The sequence below is a fragment of the Apodemus sylvaticus genome, chromosome 16 (genome assembly GCF_947179515.1).
Source record: "Apodemus sylvaticus chromosome 16, mApoSyl1.1, whole genome shotgun sequence".
In the NCBI taxonomy this organism is placed as follows: domain Eukaryota; kingdom Metazoa; phylum Chordata; class Mammalia; order Rodentia; family Muridae; genus Apodemus; species Apodemus sylvaticus.
The window spans coordinates 65,294,465-65,314,649 of NC_067487.1; the positions used below are offsets into that span (position 1 = coordinate 65,294,465).

Below are 20,185 nucleotides of genomic sequence, written 5' to 3' on the forward strand. Positions count from 1 at the left end.
GCTAAGACCTCTGGAAGAGAACAGTCAGTGTTCTTAAGGGCTGAGCCACCCCTCCAGCCCCTCAAATGTCCCTTAATGGTCATAATCAATGCACATGGTCTGACAGTTAGGAAGTGCTCTTTGGCTTAGTAACAGTGTGTTAGCCCAACCCCAGGTTCCAGCTCACGGTTCCCACCCTTGCCCTTCTCCTAGGATACGATGTTCTCCACCCAGCTCTTGCCTATTCTTCAAACTCCACCTGACACCACACTTTGAAATCACACCACCTTCTCAGGCCATTGTGGTTTACAGAGATTTCTTCCCACCTCTGGACACATAGACCACCTACCTCTTGAGGCCCCACATCCTAGGCTCATCCTCAGAGCTGAAGTGTGAGGAGCTCGTTTTTGATGCACAGAATGAGCAGTGCATTTTCCGGAGATGCGGAAGAAGCCTGACTAACAGGCTGGCCTCTGGAGGAGCATCCGTGACCTGTGGCCATTTCCCCCTCTCTTTCGTTCTTATCATTAGAAGCATTTACATTGGGGTGGGGGGGAGTAGAACGCTTTTTATTCCATTCCAACCAGGTAAGAATTCAATGTCTCTAGGAGTGGGGAGGGGGAACCCTCGCGCTCTCATCCAATGAGACTTCCCTCTTCCTACCTAACTCATAGGCCAGTTCAACTTCAGCTTCTCCGGAGACTTGTGAGAAATCCAAGTTCACGAGCCTCAACCGAGAACAACTGAACTGGAGACAGGGTGGGGCCCAAGAGTCTGAATTTCAAGTTTCGAGAGATCATTGTACCTCCCAGAAAACAGCTGGCTGCACTCTGTAGATTTGCTTAATTCAAGGTGACTAGTGTCGCTAGACCACCTTTCTTCGGCTAAATCATCTCTTATGAATACCTCCTCTTTCGATGATTTTTTTTTCAGTCATATGATCATCCACATGCAGTACATTTGTGAAAAAGCAATGGCCTACGTTTCGGAGGGGGCTCCACATTCCTCCAGGCTCCAAGCAACCGCATGATACCCGTGCTTTTAAAACTGCTACTTGTGGTTTCTGTCTCAAACGCTGAACCGGAAAGGGGTTTGTGCATGTGCGACCCTGGCTGGGCCTGAGCGACAGTTTTGCACATTGGGGGCGGTCTGGCAGAGGGGTGGGCGGATGACTGGCAGTTGTGTTCTGAGCGTTGTTTGGAGGCCGTTTATCTTGCCCTTCCAGCCTGCGTTGTAGCTCGCCCTTACCGTTTCTTGTCAAGAAAGGGGAATCCTGTGTCTCGTGGACCAAAAGTCATAAGCAACTTTCGTTTACACCCCTAAGCCCGAATAGCAGGCGCACGCTGGGGGGAGGTGTGTGTGTGTGTGTGTGTGAGAGGGTTGTCCCTGTGCAATCTCTCTAGAGGAAAAGGAACTGCAATGTTTGTCCCTCAGTCACTGAGCAACACCCAGGCGAACAGGGTGCCTGTGGTCTGCTGTGGTTTTTCTTGCTCTTCCCTACGTTGGTTCACTTCCACCCTCCGAATGCTCCAAGGCGCCCTCCATCTGCGCGCTGGGCTCCAGCTGCAGGGGTCCAGGGTGCCTCTCAGCCCCTTCCTCTCGCGGGAGGCGGGTCCTTGCAACCGGGCGCTGCGCTGTGCGGCCAGTAGGGGTCGCTGCTCGGCGGCGCGCTCCCACCGCGGTGAATAACGGGGCCGGGCGGGAGGAGAAAGGAAACCTGCTGGGGGAGGCGGTGCGGCCCGCGGGCGGGCGAGCGAGGGAGGAGAGAGTTCACTTTTGCCCCGGTGTCAGCGAGAAGCGGCCGCCGTAGGCGCGGACGAAGGAGCACCGAGGGAGCGGATCGGCCAGCCCCGAGAAGCAGGGCGAGGGCAGCCAGAGGTGGGATCGGAGCGCGCCCGCGGGGCGCGGAGCCCGCGAGCCTGGCCAGCGAGGGAAACCACGGGGGGCGCGCCCCGGGAGGGCCCCCGGAGCAGCGCAGGATGCCGCACGAAGAGCTGCCGTCGCTGCAACGGCCCCGCTACGGCTGTGAGTATTCGGGCTGCTGCTGCTGGTCTCGGGGCGCCCCTCTTTCTGGGACGGCGGTTTGGGAGGCCGAGGGGCTTGAGGGCGCGCCGCGGAGGGCAGCGGCTGGCAAAGTTAAGAAGTGGAATTGCAAAGGAGCAGGGCGCGGATTTCTGCCCCTTTCTTCTAAATTCCTAATTGCAAGCTTCCAGAGCAGTCCCTCCACCCCGCAAGCCTCAGCAGCTCTGGTGCAGACCAGGTTGTGGTTTCGGGGTATCAGGTGAGGAGCCCGCCTAGCTTTGGAAGCTGCCGGCTCGGGCCAGAGGGTGGCGTAGGGGATCCGATGCTTCCCACCCAAAAGGGGCGGAAAGTTTGTTTGCTGTGGCTACAGGTGGGCAGCGCAGCTCCTGTGCCCGCGCGTTCTGCGAGAGGTGAAGGCACTTTTGGAAGGGCAGGCTTCTCCTACTAGCCTCTTTTGGGCCTCACCTGAGCAGCTAGAGCCACTTAGGGCCCCACAGGTGTGTGGCCCTTCCAGCCAAAGCCTCTAGGGACACGTACCACCCCCAGCCACTTTCCCGATGGCTCTCCCGCCCCCGATCTCCTGCGCGGGAGGATTTCTGTGAGGACAGACTCCGAGGCGGTCTGATTGAATGTGACGGCGTCGGTTACCCAGCCGCGGGCTGCCGGCGGCGGAAAGAGGTGGCTTTGACTAACAAGAGGGAGCCAGATTATCGCCAACCACGTGGCCCCTTGTGCAGAGTTCAGAGTCCTAAATATGCGCTAGGAAGTATTTCCTTTAAAGCAAACAGAACGCTGACTTCTCCTGGGTTGGCCCTGTCGACAAACGCCTGGCCGCAAACTATGGGTTAATCTTTTGCTTGGACTGGCTTTGGGAGATGAAGTACCAGGTTTAGGTTAAGGTGGTGTCCAACAGAGTTAGTGTGTTCTTGTGGTTTGTGGTGTTTGGTAGGAGCACAGATGAAATCTTTGGAAGAGGGTCACCAACTAACCTAAGTCAGTCAGTCAGTCAGTCTCTCTCTCTCTCTCTCTCTCAGTCTCTCTCTCTCAGTCTCTCTCTCTCTCTCTCTCTCTCTCTCTCTCTCTCTCTCTCACACACACACACACACACACACACACACACACACTAGTCACACTAGTCTTGGACCGGACCGGCAGAGGTGAGAGGTTTGTTTTTACCTTGTGACAGCAAGGAGTCAGCTGCAGTGAGAAAAAGCATTTAGCAACCCAGCATTTTGCAGCCTGTGCCAGTTTGCAGTTGGTAAACCGCACAGAGAGCTCCTGGGCTGGGGCTGGAGGAGGAGCCCCGGGCTCATCTGGTGGTTGCAGTGTCAACCTCAGGTCTTTGGGAGCCCTTTCATGTGACAAGCTCTCGGGACAGAGGGTGGTTTCACTCTGTCGAGCTGTAAGATGACTTTAAGGTCGGTCACTAGGTAAGCACACATTACAAAATGGTTTGACATCATCACATGGTCTGCGCTATCCCTGACTAGCGATGCGCAGTACAAAGTGGCCCAGGAATGCAGCATTTTCATTAGTCCTTGCATGGGCATCTGATCTGATGCCTGATTTTTATTGAATCATCCTGTCGCTGCAGCGTGCCTTAGAAGACTAATCAGGGAGGCATATAGATCTGGCAAGCCCGGAGTCAGCTTTACTGAATGAGCCGCGTTCCGGAGAAATCCTCTAACTTTCTGTGTTGATCTGGAGTGGCAGAGTGGGGTGCTGTTGTTGGGGCCACTTAGCTTCCTTGGGCTTATCAAATGCTGTTCTCCATTGACTCAACACGGTTAAAAATGGGGAATATGTGCTTATGTGTTATCCGCACTGAAATATGTGGATATGTGAAATGTGAAACGTTTAATATTATAGCCAGCCATACAATTTAAATGAGCATTTTAATAATACTTTTGATAGTGTGTTCATATCTAGAAATATGTTTATAGTGGGTTTAAAAAAAAGAGATATCTAGAGCTGGTAAGATGGCTCAGCCAATTAAGATGCTTGCTGCCAAACCAGATGATCTGAGTTCAATTCCAAGGGCCCACATGGTGGAAGGAGAGAACCGACTCTTCCAAGTTATCATCTGACCTCCACCGGTTCACACATGCACACGGGGCATCTAGCAGAATATTCCTTGATGTTAATAGACACTACCAAATTCTTTGACTGTTTTTCCAAAAAGGGCCTGGTTTGGTATATGAGTTGTTGGTTTTCTGGGCCCTTTGTCAAGGCTGAACACCGTGTCAGGAAGGACAACAGGGTTGTCCTCACCTTGTATAGGGCATGATTTTTTTTTTTTTTTCCTGCTTACTGGTTTGGTGAGCAGGTGAGTTCAGGAAGCTTCTAGCTCTACCACACAGGTTGGATCTACAAGTCTTAAAAAGGGAAAGCGCCAGGAGTTGGTGGCACTGTCAGTTTAGCAAGAAGTATCCCAAGTCTTCCAGACTGTGGTGAAATAACATCCTTTCAGAGGTTTGAATTAAGCTCTTTTGCTTGTTTCAAGTGTGGGCTTTTCTGCTTTCTATCCCCTTGCACGGTTTTTACAGTCAGTAATTTATACACAGTGCAACTAAATTAACCTGCCTCAGGTTTCCTTCCTCTTCTTCAGGTTAAACATCTGTAAAACACCACCTAAGTTGTGCTTGAGGGTTTGTCAGCAGCCTCTCCACAGTAGCTGCGAGCCTCTCCACAGTAGGTGCGAGCCTTCTCACATTCCTGACGGATTGCTGAGAGTGTCCAAATTTGGACATAGGTGTACACTCAAGTAAAACTAAATAGACCAATTTTCATTGAATTCCTGTTACTCCTGGTCATGTGTTCCCGCAGCCTGCAAAGTCATGTGGCATGATAGTAACAAAAAATGCTGAACTGTCATCTCAGCAATGCAAAGCTGAGGAAGGACGGAAAGGAGGAAGTGGCGGGAGCCGTCTCTGTGCACGCATTAGCTTATATGTAGATACACACTTAAACAACACGTATGCTTTGGTACAATTCCCAGTTCACTTTTGTGAGGTTGCAATGACATGTGATATATTTGTTGAGTTACTTCTGAAAGCCAATTACCACCATAATCTGTCAAAAGTTTATCTCCTGTTAATTCTTTGAGAGTTAAAAAGGCCAATGAAACCCCCTGATGCCTACAGTTAAGTTTCCTCCTCAGTAGCAATCCAATCATCATGGAAGTATCACTCTGGGTCACTACTGATCATATATATGCGAGAATGATGGATTTCTACTCTGAAAAATGCAGGGCCTTCTCATGAGTTACATTGTAAAAATAACAATGACAGATGTATCTTGTTTACTCCTTTTAGAAAGGGAAGCATAAATCAGGTTTGGTGATACAGACTTGCCATTCCAATACTCAAGGCCAAGGCAGGGTGGGTATGATTTTGAGGCCAGCTTGGGATGCAGGAGGAATTCAAGGCTAGTCTGAGCCACATAGTAAGATTTAAACAAAAGTAGTTCAGCTGAAGGTTGGAGAGATAGCTAAGTCAGTTAAGTGCTGAGTCTGGCAAGCATGAAGATCTGATTTCAATCCCAAGAGCCCATGTCAGAAGAGGGGGAGGAGGAGGAGAAAAAGAAGAAAAGAAGTGGTGGTGTACACTCATGATCACAGTGCTGTGGAGGCAGAGAATGGTTGAAACTCACTGAAAAGCCAGCCTTTCCTAATTAGGCAGCCTCAGGTCCCAGTGAGATGCCCTGTCTCAAAACACAAGATGGATAGGTTCTAAGGACCAACACCTGAGAATGACATGGGCATCATAAATTCTCTCTCTCTCTCTCTCTCTCTCTCTCTCTCTCTCCTCTCCATGTATGTGTGTGTAAAAAGGCTTTAGCTGCTGTTGAATTTTTGAGTGATGCTGCCCTTGTCTGAAGTCTGAAGGGTGTGGCTACTAATAAGTCACGTGGGAAATGGACCCCTGTGGGTCCAGCACTGCTTTCAGTTTATCAGTCTGACACCGAGCCATGGCAGTCCTGGAGTAGCCAGCTCAGCTGTGTAACAGGGCAGAGGCTGAGTGTGGTTCTGCCCCATGAAGCTCAGCTGTGTAACAGGGCAGAGGCTGAGTGTGGTTCTGTCCCATGAAGCTCAGCTGTGTAACAGGGCAGAGACTGTGTGTGGTTCTGTCCCATGAAGCTCAGCTGTGTAACAGGGCAGAGACAGTGTGTGGTTCTGTCCCATGAAGCTCAGCTGTGTAACAGGGCAGAGACTGTGTGTGGCTCTGTTCCTTGAAGCTCAGCCCTAACACGCTGTGCTTTCCTCTGAGGTGGGAGAATGTGTGAGGTCACGTGATGCTGTCTCCGCAGACCGAAGGTCAAGCTAGTCTTTTGTGTTCTAGTGTATTGGTTGAGCTCCTGAAGGTCAACCACTACAGGGTTATTTTAGTGTGTTTTTAACTTTAATTACACAGTCTGGAACTTGTTTGGGAGAGTTGAAGCTTGTAATACCAAGTTTGCTTTCAAAGTTCATGTGATTTGGGATGTTAACTCTTTTCTCCAGGGAACTGTTGTTGGCAGTTACTCCCTCCCTACTGACCTTCTCTACAAGCTTCTTTTGTGTGCATGGTGCTGGGAACCAAACCCCAGGCCTTGGCTAAGTTAGCAAGCTCACTTCACTGATCTATACCCCCAGGCCACCATAAGCTTCAGGACAGTGTCCTTTGGTTCGAGTCTCCTAAGCAAACAGCTCTAAAGCTTGCCCTGTTTTCAGGAGAAACAAAGGTCCAGAGTAGGCAATTAGTATGGGCTGTGGAAGTAAGGGCTGCGACCTAACTACACCAGGGTGCTTTTTAAAATTCGTTATTGCTTTCAGCGGGTCTTTATTACTTTGCGGGAGTAACTGGGAGACAATAGCATTGCCAAGTCTCACAGAATCTGAATCCATGATACTGCACTACCCACACAGCTGGTTGGTCACAGGGGCAACTTGAAACAGTATGGCTAGACCCCATAGTCTTTTCCTCATCCACTGTTAACAAGGTGCCACACCTGAGTTTTGTGAGGGGGGGGCGGGGGTAGGTCATGATTTTAGCTGTTGGTCATGATTTCATCAAAATCAGAAACCTATATCCATTTGGACAGGGTGCTTTTAAAAATAGATACACTATTCTTTAAGGTGGATTTTAATGATTTCTTTTCCCTACCAAAAAAAAAAAAAGCATAGGCAATTCATGGACTCATATTTATAGAGTACATTCAGGCTTGTCAAAGCGTTCTGTGTACAGATAAAGACATTCTGTCAGGCTCTGGGGCCCTGATATGAAAGGAAGCCTGGTTTTTCCATAATAATATAATGGCACGCACCAATGACTCTAAATAGGATACTTTGTAAAGTGCATTTTATTACATATACCATCGTTCCCTCGAAGTCTGGGCTTGATGAGAAAAGCTTGCGGTGGGGTGACTGGCTGACCTGTGAGTGCCAGTCTCTTGCTCTAGTTTATCATCTTTCCCTCTTCAGAGGAAGCCTAGTGGGAAGGAAATGGCAAAAGCTCTAAAGTCGAATCGCTCTGGGTCTGAATTCTGACCTCCATCTCTCTCTCCCGGAGTGGCTTTGGTGTCTCCTCCAGCACCTTGAGAGGTGTGTGCTAATCCTAGAGCTACCGACCTGATGCATGCATGGTTCCTGGCTCACAGGGCAAACAAGTTGTTGTTATTTCAGTTTATTGAGCATCTACTTCCTATGAACAAAACCTTGTGGGGGCGGGGGAGTGAAGGAAACACAGCTAGTTACAATTTAGAAGGAGACCGGGGACTGGAGATGTCACTTAGTTGGCAGGATGGCTGCTGAGGACATTATGGTGCCTTGTGTTGGATCCCCGACCCTGCACAAAACCGGCAAGGCAGTGCATTCCTGTGATCGCAGGACTTGGAAGGTGAAGGCAGGAAGATCAGAGGTTCAAAGCCATCCCATGCTACATTGTGACTTTTTTGTTTAAAGAATTATTTATTTTATGTATATGAGTACACTATAGCTGTCTTCAGACACACCAGAAAAGGGCATCAGATCTCATTACAGATGGTTGTGAGCCACAATGTGGTTGCTGGGATTTGAACTCAGGACCTTCAGAAGAGCAGTCAGTACTCTTAACCACTGAACCATCTCTCCAGCCCCTACATTGTGATTTTGAAGTTAGCCCGGGATACAAGAGACCCTGTCAAAAGAAAGGTGGGAAGAGACAGGCAGGCAGGCAGCAGGCAGGCAGGCAGGCAGCAGTCAGGCAGGCAGGCAGCAGGCAGGCAGGCAGCAGGCAGGCAGCAGGCTGCAGGCAGCAGGCTGCAGGCAGCAGGCAGCAGGCAGGCAGCAGGCAGCAGGCAGCAGGCAGGCTGAGAGATAAATAACACTTTTACCAGTGTATTTTCAAGTTCTCTGGAAATGAAAATGTGAGAGCAGTGGGTCTGAGGCAGTGAAAGGGCTTTGTTGAGGATTCTGCATTTGAATGAGAACTTCAGGTAGGTCAGAGGCAAAGCTAAAAGATATTCTGGTGTCTTGTGGGGATCAATACGTACCAGGATTGATACTTAATTGTGGATAGATGCTGAGGGGTAAAGAAGTTACTGGAAGGGGACACATCTTGGAGTCCTTTATAGTCAGTAAAGATCAGTTTGTAATATCTTCCTGGGCTTTGAGAGGCTAAAACATTTTTTTTTTTTAACAATATGTTCTTGAGTGAGTAGCACTCTGGAAAGTGGAGCCGGGCAAGGCTAGGTTTGGGGTTGGTTGGGAACATGTGCACGGTACTCTGTTCAGACTGGCCCAGGCTCCTCTGGGTTTGGGAGCATCTTTAGGATGGGTAGCATTGCTAGGTGGCTGTGCTGAAGGTAAGAGGATTCTCTGAGACCGTGTAAGGGACACACACTGAGTGGGGCGCGGATCTTGATGGCTAAGCTATCAGGGATAAGGTTTCTTCCTCTTCTCATTTCCTCATTCTCTCCCTTACCTGTGATAGTTTTCACCTCTCACATTCCACGGTGATCATGCCCTCTGATGACCAACATCTCGGTCTGGTTGAAGAATGACTCAGTCCACATTTGGCTCCTAGCTGGGGGTGGGACTTTTCAGTAGTTATACTCTCTTTGGCAAGAGACCCAGAGTAACCCACACGTTACCTGCACTGTTCTTTTATTTTATAATTGTGTATTGCTTCTTGGTCTTTGGCTAGGATAAAGAGCCATTTTACAATCATGTATTGCACATGGCCTGTCTTCGTCAAGGGAGTGTCTCCAACAGTGTTGCGGTTTTCTCAAAGGGAAACTAGAACAGCAATAATAGAACATCATTTGGGAAGTTATTGAAAAGGCAGGTGCCTAGCCTTAGCCAGTCTGTGGAAGTTCTGGGCTCACTCCTCCCACCCTCTAGGTTTTAAGAACCCCTCCAGGTGATGCTGATTCCCTAACACACTGGAAGAGAGAAAGGCTATTTCCAATATTCTGTTACCTTCTTCACTGTACGTGCAGGGGTTTGCCATGGAAGTGCAAACACGGGTACCTTACACAATACTTTATTTATACCATCTATTTGTGTTTTACTTGAGCACACAGCTGTACCATGTCCCAACCTAGGCACTGATTTCTATATGGGTTCATGCTTATTGTAAGGAATTCGTTTTAGTGTGGCTTTGAGGTTGCTTTGCTCTTCTGTGGGAAACAACTATGACACAGACCAGCAAACAGTCTAGTTGTTATGGACTGTGCAGAAGTGAGGTAGCTCACAGTTTTCGTTCATTTACTCAGTTTTAAGAATTTTTCAATGTGTTAGTAGAGATAATATAGACAGGCATGGGACTGTAAGTGCACCGGGCCCTCCACACTGTGCAGCGGAACGACAGATGTGTTCATTTTGCAATTGATGAAATGTAGCATGTAGAAGGCATTTTTATGATTCTAGCTTGAGAGTCCCTCTTCTTTTTTATTTTATTTTTTTTAAAGACAAGGTCTTACTATGCAGGATGAATTGGAGAGAAAACTACTTTGTTTTGTTTATTTTATTTTGGAGTCAGGGAGAGTCTTGCTATGTAGCTCAAGTTGACCTAGAACGTAATATTCTACTTTATCAGTCCCCTGAGTGCTGGATTATAGATATGAACAACTTAGTTTGGTCGAGAAAGCTTTTAACTGCTTTCGTTTTTCTGTTTCTGCTGAGGAAGACATTTTTTTGGTATACTTTTTAAAAGATGGAGTTGGACCCCCGGAGGTTTATCCTTGTGTTCCCGCACTTGGGAGATTGAAGTCTGATTGTCCTGATTTCAAGGACAGTCTGGTCTGGTCATCTGGCTGAGTGTGGCTGAGTGTGGCTAACACACACACATACACACACACACACACACACACACACAGAGAGAGAGAGAGAGAGAGAGAGAGAGAGAGAGAGAGAGAGTGTTAGATTGTTGTGGTTCGTGGTACTTAGGAAAGGGTAAGTTGAACAGGAGGGGCGCAGAACCAGCCTGGCCAGGGCAGGGAGACTTTGCCCCAAACTAAACCTAAATCAAGGGGAGTGGAAGGATAAGTCTGGAGCTCAGTGGTGGGGGGTGGGCTCAGTGTATGCGTGATGATTTTGGTCAGCTCTCGTATTACGTTGGCAATATGAGTTCACCTTTAAGTAATGCTGATAGCATGTTTCCTGTTGGTTTTTGATAAGTTGATTTAGTTTGCATGTGATAATATATTTTAAATACTTAGGAATCTAGCTAATACCCTGTACTTTGGCACCTGGAAGATATTGTTATTATATGTTTAGCTCAATATATATATTTATTCTACTTTTTGTCTAAAGGACGCACTCATTTCCATTATTTTAAAAGCAGACAATTCATCTGAACTTTAGGCTTGCTTTCTCGTGTGGACCCCAAGCAAGTTATTTCAGTTTTTATGTGTTCTTATTTGCACAGCATGGTTGGGAAAGTGCATTCTCAAAGGGCTAAGTGAGTTTATATGGCCTGTGTGTGCAGAATGGGCATCTGTAGGCTCATCCCCCTAACGGAGGGTAGCAGGGTAGACCCCCTTCATCCACCCCTGCCTCACCAGTCCCGCCATCTCTCAGCCCTCTTTCCATTTCAATTCACGGTATATGCACATCCCTAGATCCTTCTCCTGTGAGAATATGAAACGTCTTTGGTCATTTCTAAGAACATCAAGTTCTATTAATTCAGGTGGGGATTAAATTAATCCTTGTAGGTGACTTAAGCTCCTGTATTCTATTAGTGTTTCCAAATAAGACTGCAGAGAGTTGGCCTATTTGATTTATTATTTTATTGGGTTCTTATACCTCTACTTTCCTTCCAAACAGTATCCCACCCCAATCCCTTTCAACCCCCTAACACTAGGTAGGAGAGAAAGAAGGTTTGAGTGGAAAGGGAACATAGACTTCTATAGGCTACTTCTAGTTGATTAGATTCATCAGGGTCCAAGTCCTCTCTGCATCATCGGAATATTCAGTAATCCCGAAACCCAGCAATCCAGCAATAGCAAACAGCTGCTGCCCTCTTTTCTGGCGTGCTCCCGGCTGCTCTTTGGGCTCTGGCATTTATACCCGGCCCAGAATTAAACTATCTGCAGTTGGCAGAAATCACAGCTCCCTAGAACAAGAGACAATCACAGTTAATGGCCGTGGACATAACCGAAGCAGCCCTATATCCAATACCTGGGAGTAAAATACGAACGTTCACGTACCCTAACTGGGTTTTTAAAGTTACCAAAACTCGCACTACAAGAGAGGGTCCGGGTTTCTTTGTTGCATGTTTTGGTCTCCTTACAGTGATCTCGCAGTTATCACCAGCATATCTGACCTATTCATTTTATTCTGAAGTTAGCAAGCCTTCTCGTGTCTCATCTAGTCTTATGATTAAGCTGCTCTTGGCCACTGGTGCTGACTTGAAGGGTTTCTAGTGCCAGCTAAGTGAGAAGGAACAACTGGAAGTGCCCTGATAGTTTGTGCCTGGCTTCGTCATAGCATTTGACTTTACTGCCAGGCTCAGCCGGTCTTTGGCGAAGCTGTCTTGTGGGAAGCTAGTGGGGAGGTAAGGAGGAAGAAGAGGAAGTACACTGGGTTCGTTAGGCATCTTTCAGACCTCACTGCTTCCAGAACTTTTGCCAAGTTTTAAGTTCACAGACCCAGTGAAGCTGAACTGTGTGGTAACTGGGGGTGTTGGGGAATCTTGGGGGCTGGGACTCTGCAGCTTAGCTCTTGTTTACAGGCCTGAGGCCCTGGGCTTGCCCCCCACCCCAGCAATGGCCCCTAAGAAATAAAAGGCCTTGGCTACTCTGATGATTCATTGGTTCTTTCTCTTACCTTCTTTCTACCGTTCCCCTTTGTTTATTTATTGGATTATTATCATTGTAATTATTTATCCCAGTGAGTTTCTGTACTATTTCCTTTATATAGTTGTTACCATGACCCCCGACAAAGATAACTTACAGGAGGAAAGATTGATTTTGGCTCCTGGTTTCAGAGAGTTGCAGCCCATCATGGTAGAGGGGACGTGGTGGAGCACTACGGCAAGGAGTGTTCGCCAGGGTCTGTTCACATCACAGCATGGCCATGAAGCAGAGAAAGGCAGACACTAGGTGCCAGCTGTATAACCTTCAACCTAGTGACCCACTTTCCTCAGACAAACCCCATCTTTTAAAGGTTCCACAGTCTCTCCAGACAGCACCACTGTCTAGGGAACAGGGCTTACGATACAAGCTGGTATCTCAATGGGGAACATTGCAGATTCAAACCAGACATCTCATAGAATCATTTATCAATTGCCCCCCCCCACTTCCCCCAAAGGAGCCACTGCCATCAGTCACACTTGGTAGATTCCTTAATGAGAACCTGAGTAGATCTGCTTCTCATTCTTTGCCTGAGCTTTGGGCTCACTGAGCAGGCTTTACAGGGTTGCACTGTGTGACTTGGCAAGGTGTCAGTCACACAACTCTACTCCCCACCCCCTTCACTCTGCTTCCCCGGTGAGTTCTAATAAGTCGGCTTTCTGGAGCCTTGCTGCCTATTAAACCCTTAGGAAGTTTGTCCAAGAAATGACAATTACAGAACTGATACAAACATGTACTCACTTTGTTCTGCGTTTACTAATGACTTGTATTCTGCAAATGGAAAGCATTAATTTTTAAAGAAGCATACATAAAGACACTTTTCCTCTCCCGTGCAAACCAGGTCCTTCCTTCAGCGCTTATTCTGGGTATAGTCTAAGAGCTTTTCTCCTCATGTCTCCTGCAAAGTGTCTGCTGTTGTTAGTCTGACCTGGCCAGGAGTTTGTGCTTATATATTCGCCCCCAGTATGAGCTGTGGCTGTAAGTTTGCAAATTCAACAAGGTGAACTCTGAGAAAGAAATGAAATTTCTAATGTGCTTTTACATGGTAGGTTTGGAACCTCTACAAATGTACCTTTGGTCTGTTAAGTAAGACAAAACCGAGTCACCAAACAAGGAATGTTCTATTTTACCTATGTCTGTGTGATATTTCTAGAAAGTTCTGTAGAATTGTTTTAGAGATTGCTTTTAGGAGCTGGACCGGGTGTACTATTTGAAATTTTTTTTCACTATATTACTTTTTTTAAAAAGCAAGTATACATTTTAAAATATTGTATCACATTGATTATGCTGAGAATAATGTAAATAAAATAGAACAGTATAAAATTGATGAGGGCCAGGAGCGTGATTTTTTAGTTGCTGCTGGTACGTAGGCTGTGTCACCTGGCTCTACACTTAATTTTAGTCAAAAGGCAGCAAAACGATTGTGTCAGCTGTTTCTACATACCAAGATAATAGAGGAACTAAATATTTTCCCCTCTTCTCTAAATTTCTTATGTGTTTCTGTAGTTGGAAAAGCTAAAGTAGTTATTTTTTGCTTCTCAAGATGTAGGGTTCTTGTATCCTCAGACTCTATTTTGAGTACATTCAAGGCCTGTAGACACATTTAATGTTTTGGGGAAGATTCAGTGATGGTTCAGGTTTCCAGGCATGTTTGTGCATGCATACGGATATGCTTAAGAGAATGTGTGTGCATGTACATATGAGAATCTGTTTACATGTGTGTATGCATGTGTATGGGAATGTGTATGTGTTTGCCGATGCATATGTGTATGCGTATGTATATGCATATGTGTATCAGTGTGGGCATATGAGAGGCTTCCCGACAGGAGTATTGAGGGCCCCAGGACTCTGCCGAGGGGTTGTACATGGAGTAGAGATAATGAAAATTTGAGCCGGGCGGTGGTGGTGCACGCCTGTAATCCCAGCACTCTGGGAGGCAGAGGCAGGCGGATTTCTGAGTTCGAGGCCAGCCTGGTCCCCAGAGTGAGTTCCAGAACTTCCAGGGTTATACAGAGAAACCCTGTCTTGAAAAAAAAGAAAAGAAAAGAAAAGAAAATTTGAGTCAAACGCATCAGGATCAACCAAAGCAAGCAGCAATGGTGACAGGGAAAAAAAAACAAACATGAAGGCAGTAGCGAGTCGGAATTTTTAAATTTCTAGAGAAGGGAGTTCATCTGCAAAAGATACTGAATCAAGCAGTATCCCCAGTGAGTAAGGCTTGCTGACATAAATGCAGGGCACTGCTCTCTTGAGTTAAAAGGAGAACTCTTCACAACCTCGAGAGAGGTGGACCTCTTGTTAGCATTCCCTTATTCAGCAAGGGATGAGAAGTGTCTTTGTGCTGTGGACTTAGCTCCGAGTTTGCAGATTGGATATCTTTATGGGTCACCCGTGACCAAAGCCTAACATCTAATAAATGACAAGAAGCTTTTTAGTGTCTCCTAAGCAGACAGTGCCTTTGTCCCTCAAAAGGAGAGGGGAAAACATTGGTGATCAGTGCCACAGGTAAAACAAGGTTGGTTGTTCCTGCCTGGCCACTCAGGAGTTGCTGCTGTGTGCACCGCACTATGTTGCAACACTGGGAAAGGTTGGAAGTGTTACCAGCCTTGACTAGTGAGGGGTGAGGAGCCAAGGGCAGGGGGACGGAGTGATGCTTACTGGATGATACTGGGTGTGACTTCCTGAGCCTTTTCTATCTCCACAGCATGGGTTCACACATCTTTTAAAAAAAGAAATAATATGCTTAAAAGATGCTTAGGCAATCTCAGTGGTTCCCAGAAGCTGGTGTTTTTAAACACCTTATTCCTTACTGTTTGACTAGTCCTCTCAAGAGAGTCCCAGCCGTCTTGGGACTGGCAACCTGAGGCCTTTAGAATAGTAGATCTTAGGGACCATGACGCATGCGTGGTAAGGACAGATGAGAGCCAGTGCTTCAAATAACTAAGCTGCCCGTAAGGAGCACAGCTGTGAGGATGCGGGAGAGACGTGCTTATGTATTGCTGAGGCAGTGGAGCGTTGAGAAGGCACACATATGTTTGGGTGATTCCGGCTTCCTCACACTTTGGCTGAGGTAAACTCGGGACTAGCCAGCCTGTGGAATTTAATGGCTCCTTATTCTTTTATTCCCTGGCTCACCGTGAACCAAGAACTCTATGAACAACAGTCTAATTCCAAAGTACCAAGTTGTTGGTTTGATGTGTTTTTGATGTATAGGAGACAGGGTCTCATGTATTCCAGGCTGGCCTTGAGTCTGCTCTGTTTATGAAGATGTTGAACGCCTGATCCTTCCTCCTCTACATCCTAAGAGCTGGGATTATAAGCATGTACCGCCACACCCTGTTTCCCAGTGGTTGCCTCTTAATGACTGGTTGGAGATTGTGCTGAACACACTTTGTGGAGTTCCTAGGGTTATTTATTAAGAAAAACATTGGCTCTGCAGAAGAACCCGGTATGTTTTGAAAACTTAAGACACGTCCACTTCAGCTGAAAACCCAGATCCTATGTCTGGGCCTCAAGTCTGTCTCCCTTGGATAGCCTGAGGAGAACATGCTTCACATCTGGTAGGAGGTTGCAGGGTGATGTGTGGCATTGTATACACATCTTAAGAAAGGGGAATTCGTTTCTACTCTCCTCGGTCTATTTAATTCTAAAGCTACTTATAGCATATCTAAATGCTTATATGTGTCGGGTGCTATTCTAGGAACTATTTGTTTATTTATTATTATTTATGAGATAGAATACTTATATGTATGTATGTATCCAGCAATGGCCTTGAACTCTTGACCCTCCTGCCTCTACTTCCCAAGTGCTGGAATTACAGGCATGTAGCTCCACCCGTAGCTTCTAAACACTTAAAGTGGATTATCCAGTGTAATCCTCACAATAGTCCTGAGATCTGTGTCATCAGCTCCATCACACTCATGGAAAAGCAGGGTCAGACAGAGTAAGAGATGGCTCATCAGTAGTAAAGTGAGGATTTGAACACAGGTCATGTGACTCCTGGCTTTGTGCCCACTGTGCCTGTTGAGTTCAAATTTAAGGTCAAGGTTGGTTCCTTTGTACTCTGTATTCTGGGTAAAGTATTTAACCATTGTATCATCTTCCTTTATGTTCCTGTTATGACACATTGCCACTCCTCCATCTAGGATAGCCATTCAGTTTGGGGCAAGGAAGACTCCTAGGTATCCTAGCACAGTGTTTGGCTAATCTTAAACAATGACATGTAGCTCCAGGGAATGAAATTAGCTGGTGCTCATGTTTATTAATTACCTCTGCTGCCGCTGCCACCGCCACTGCCGCCACCACCACCACCTTCATCATCAGTCACATGTAGGGTCTTTCACACATTAAGCAGGGACTGCACAACTGTGTCTGCTATTACAGCAGGGTTTAGTTTTCACCAATGTTACAGCCATTGCATAAAAGAAGGCAGAGAGAGCAGGAAAGATGGAGAAGTAGCAGAGATCACAGTAAGGGTGTGGAAGGATCTATAGACAAAGGCATGGTGGGCCCCAACCTCACAAGAGAGGAGAGAGCGAGGGCACACCCACAAGACACTCACAGAGGCAACATCACAATATCACTGTGGTGGAGCAGGTAACTCCCATGTCTTCAACATTCTCCTAGTGCCTTTAGCACATTCCAAGGAAGGGAGCTGAGGGTATGTGGTCCCCTTTTAGAACAGTTTCTGTCAGGTTTACACTGCAGCGCCTGTAGGGTTTAGCCAACAGTTCAGCAGAAAATAGACTCATTTAGAAGCCCCTTTGATCAGACTGGATGGCTGAGACAGATACGGTTTCCAAGAGAATTTCTATAGCAACAGGACTTTCTGAAATAAATCCGTATCTCGTGTTTATGAATATCCACTTTCTGTATTTTGCATGGGCTGATAGAAAGCAAGCCAAATTGGGAATTTAACTATAGAATTTGTGAAGGACTTGAGCACTGTATTTATAGTGCCTTTGCTTTCATTGATCTTTTATTTCCTGACTTCTTCATCTGTATAGACAGCCACCCCCCCACCCCCAGCCCCACCCCTCCACCTCCCCCCCACCCCCTCACCCCCTACCCCACCCCTGAGGCTGGGTTTCTCTGTGTAGCCCTAGCTGTCCTGGAAGTCACTCTGAAGACCAGGCTGGCATCTAACTCAGAAATTGTCTGCCTCTGCCTCCCAAATGCTGGGATTAAAGGCATGCACCACCACTGCCCTGCATAAGCTCACTTTTATAAACCTCAAAATGCTGCAGGACTGAATGAGCTGTTAGTGTTCCTTGACAGACCTGAGCTAGGTCTGGTGCTCCCATGGGGCCAAAGTGGCATGGCTTGGAACCATGTGGCACTATAGTGTACTACCGCTCAGCCCAGGCTTTCTCTCTGTGAACTGAAGTGTGGGTCACCGTGTTACCAGAGTTGTCAGGATCAAAGCTTGCAGCCAGACTGCCCCAGTAAGCTAGGTTAAGCCACTTGTACCCTATATGCTAATGAAGGAGACAGGTAACAGAAAAACAGAGAAAGGAGATTTATTCATTGTGACTGAGTAGGGAAGAACAGCAAATAGAAAGATCTTGTGGTCTAAAAAGAAACTCTTCAGAGACCTTAAAAAATCCATTTCTGTGTTTATTTACTTATTCATCTGAGGGCTCATGCATGCCCCACACATGCCTGGAGGTCAGAGGACAACTTGGAAATGTCAGACGACAACTTTGGGGAGTCAGTTCTCTCTTCTGGGGATACATCTCAGACTGCTAGACTTCCTAGAAAATGCCTTAAACCTTCTGAGCGAACTCACAGCCTTTCTGGGGTGTGTGGGCCTGAGATTTTAGGTTTCAGCAGGAGCTAAGAGGGATGAATAACTATGGAGGTCTGATTAAGGTGTGGTTCCACCCATCACTGCCATGTCCTACCCTCTCATGTGGTCCCAGAACTATGTGACATCCCCTCCTGGGAGACAAGTTCCTCCTCCAGCTGGCACCAGGGCTGTCCTAGCCGCCGGCATGGGTTTCATGAAGACACTGTAATTCCATAAGGTTCATGGATTCAGCAGTCTGATACCCAAAGGAAGGGGCACACCTATCTCTTTAGGGTGTTTCTTCTGACAGTATGGTTACTCTAGTCCCTGTCTGATGATGTCATTAGGACAAACTGTAAGCCATTGCTGGGCAGGGGGAGTGCTGGTGAGTGGAGAAGGGGAGGAGGAGCATTGTGGGAAGATCGAGGGAGTAAAGTTTGGTTGAGAGTACACAGGTGGTGTAAGAGGAAGAAAGGGCCCCTGTGCCTGCTCCAGTGCTCAAGGATTCTCTAAACACCCCAAACACGTTCTCTACTCTGTCTCCTTGACATTCCTTCTTACCTGGTGATGGAGCCTGACGTTCTTTACCAATTCCTTCCCTGATTTGCCTCATCTGTGTGCTCCATTGGGTCAGGAGCCCAGGAGGGTTGAAAGAAGGCCTCAAGGCTCACCACACTGGGGACTGAGATGACTCCCGGAGATGGAGTCTTCATTAACATTTTATTGTTTGCTTTTCTTTTTATATTTACATATTTACTACCTTCTGTTGTGCATAAACTTCTGAAGTCTGAATAGCAAGCAGCTGTCCATGTTGCCGTTGGAGAGCCACAGACACAGCCTAAATAAACAGACTAGCCTATCGTGATCTGCGGCCACGCTAATGTGATAAAGTGAGTAATCAGGACCCACGAGGGGAGCTCGAACCTAGAATGCACGAGGGAAGCCTGGAAGGATGTGGGTCTCATGGTTAACAGTTGTTTTATACAGAATGGTGTTTCCTGTTCTGCAGGCTTCTTTTTTTCCCCAGAGCGACCTGTAATCACGGTCAAAGAAGTCATATTAGTTTTTAAGTGATTCCTTCCAACTGTGAGAAACGCCCCCCCCCTCCCCGTCAGCACTTGTGTTTCCCAAGCTCATAGCCTCGGTGGAAGTCAGCAGTGGGATGCAGGGACTGGTCAGTAATCAGTGGACCCCACCTTTCCTCTATCCTTACCTGTCCCCATGAGATCGATCCATGACATCATCTGTGCCCCCTACCTTAACCCACACATATCAAACAGGAAGGGGAGTTTTCATGCAATGCTGGAATCAGCAGGTGGAATTTAACGGTGAATTTGAGTTGAAAATTCTTGGGTGACTCTGTGGGTCTGGTTTAGAGCAGGTTTTCCCATAGCCTGTGCCAATATCCTCCTTTCTCACCGCCTTCAAATCACAAGATTAGAGTGTGTTTGCTCAGCCCTGGGGTTTTCTTCATCAGCGGCCAGTCATCTTCTGTAAGCAGAATTTCGGTCAGTGGGCATAGCACCAGCAAGGGCCAAATTAGACATAATTGCACGTGAGTTTAACTTTTAAGGGCTGCGGTTTAAAGTGCTCTCCAAAAGCATGCTAAGCCGGCAGCTTTGTTCTCTCTGGGAACAGCGTGCCCCGGAAGAAAGGTTATAACTCCTTGTCCAAACTGAGATGTGTAGGAAAGGGGGCTATGTGTAGGGATGCTGGCCACGCTGGGATGCATGGTTTTACCATGCTCCGTTCAGTGAAATGAAATTGACTATCCTAGACAGCATCTTTGTAGCAATCTTGGAGTAGTAGAGAGAAAGCCAAAACAGTGGGAAAGTTTGCCGGAGGGTGCATTTCGGAGCAGGAGCGAGGGGGGTGTTGGTTCCTTTTCAGCAAAGTTGCTCTGAAGCTGGAGAGGCCATTCACCAGTTGTCTGCACTTTCAAAAGCTGGGCTTGCGCTATTATTCCCGTTCTCAGTTTCCTTGTGAGCCTGATCCTTTTCCTCTGTCATAAAGGAGAGGGTCTGCGCGCCAAAGTCTGTCAGGGTAGTGGTCCCTTTCAGATCCCAGGGAGCAGCTTGAAGG

At 47.1% G+C, this 20,185-nt stretch overlaps 1 protein-coding gene across 1 annotated transcript in view; it reads left to right on the forward strand.

Annotated features, from left to right (window-relative positions):
* The first annotated feature begins 1,649 nt into the window (after window positions 1-1,649).
* The window catches only part of Iqgap2 (IQ motif containing GTPase activating protein 2), a 276,532-nt gene continuing 257,996 nt past the window's right edge, over window positions 1,650-20,185 (forward strand). The window contains exon 1 of the mRNA XM_052159382.1: window positions 1,650-2,004. Coding sequence (XP_052015342.1) covers window positions 1,959-2,004 — 46 coding nt within the window. The 5' untranslated portion in view covers window positions 1,650-1,958. The remainder of the gene's footprint in view (window positions 2,005-20,185) is intronic.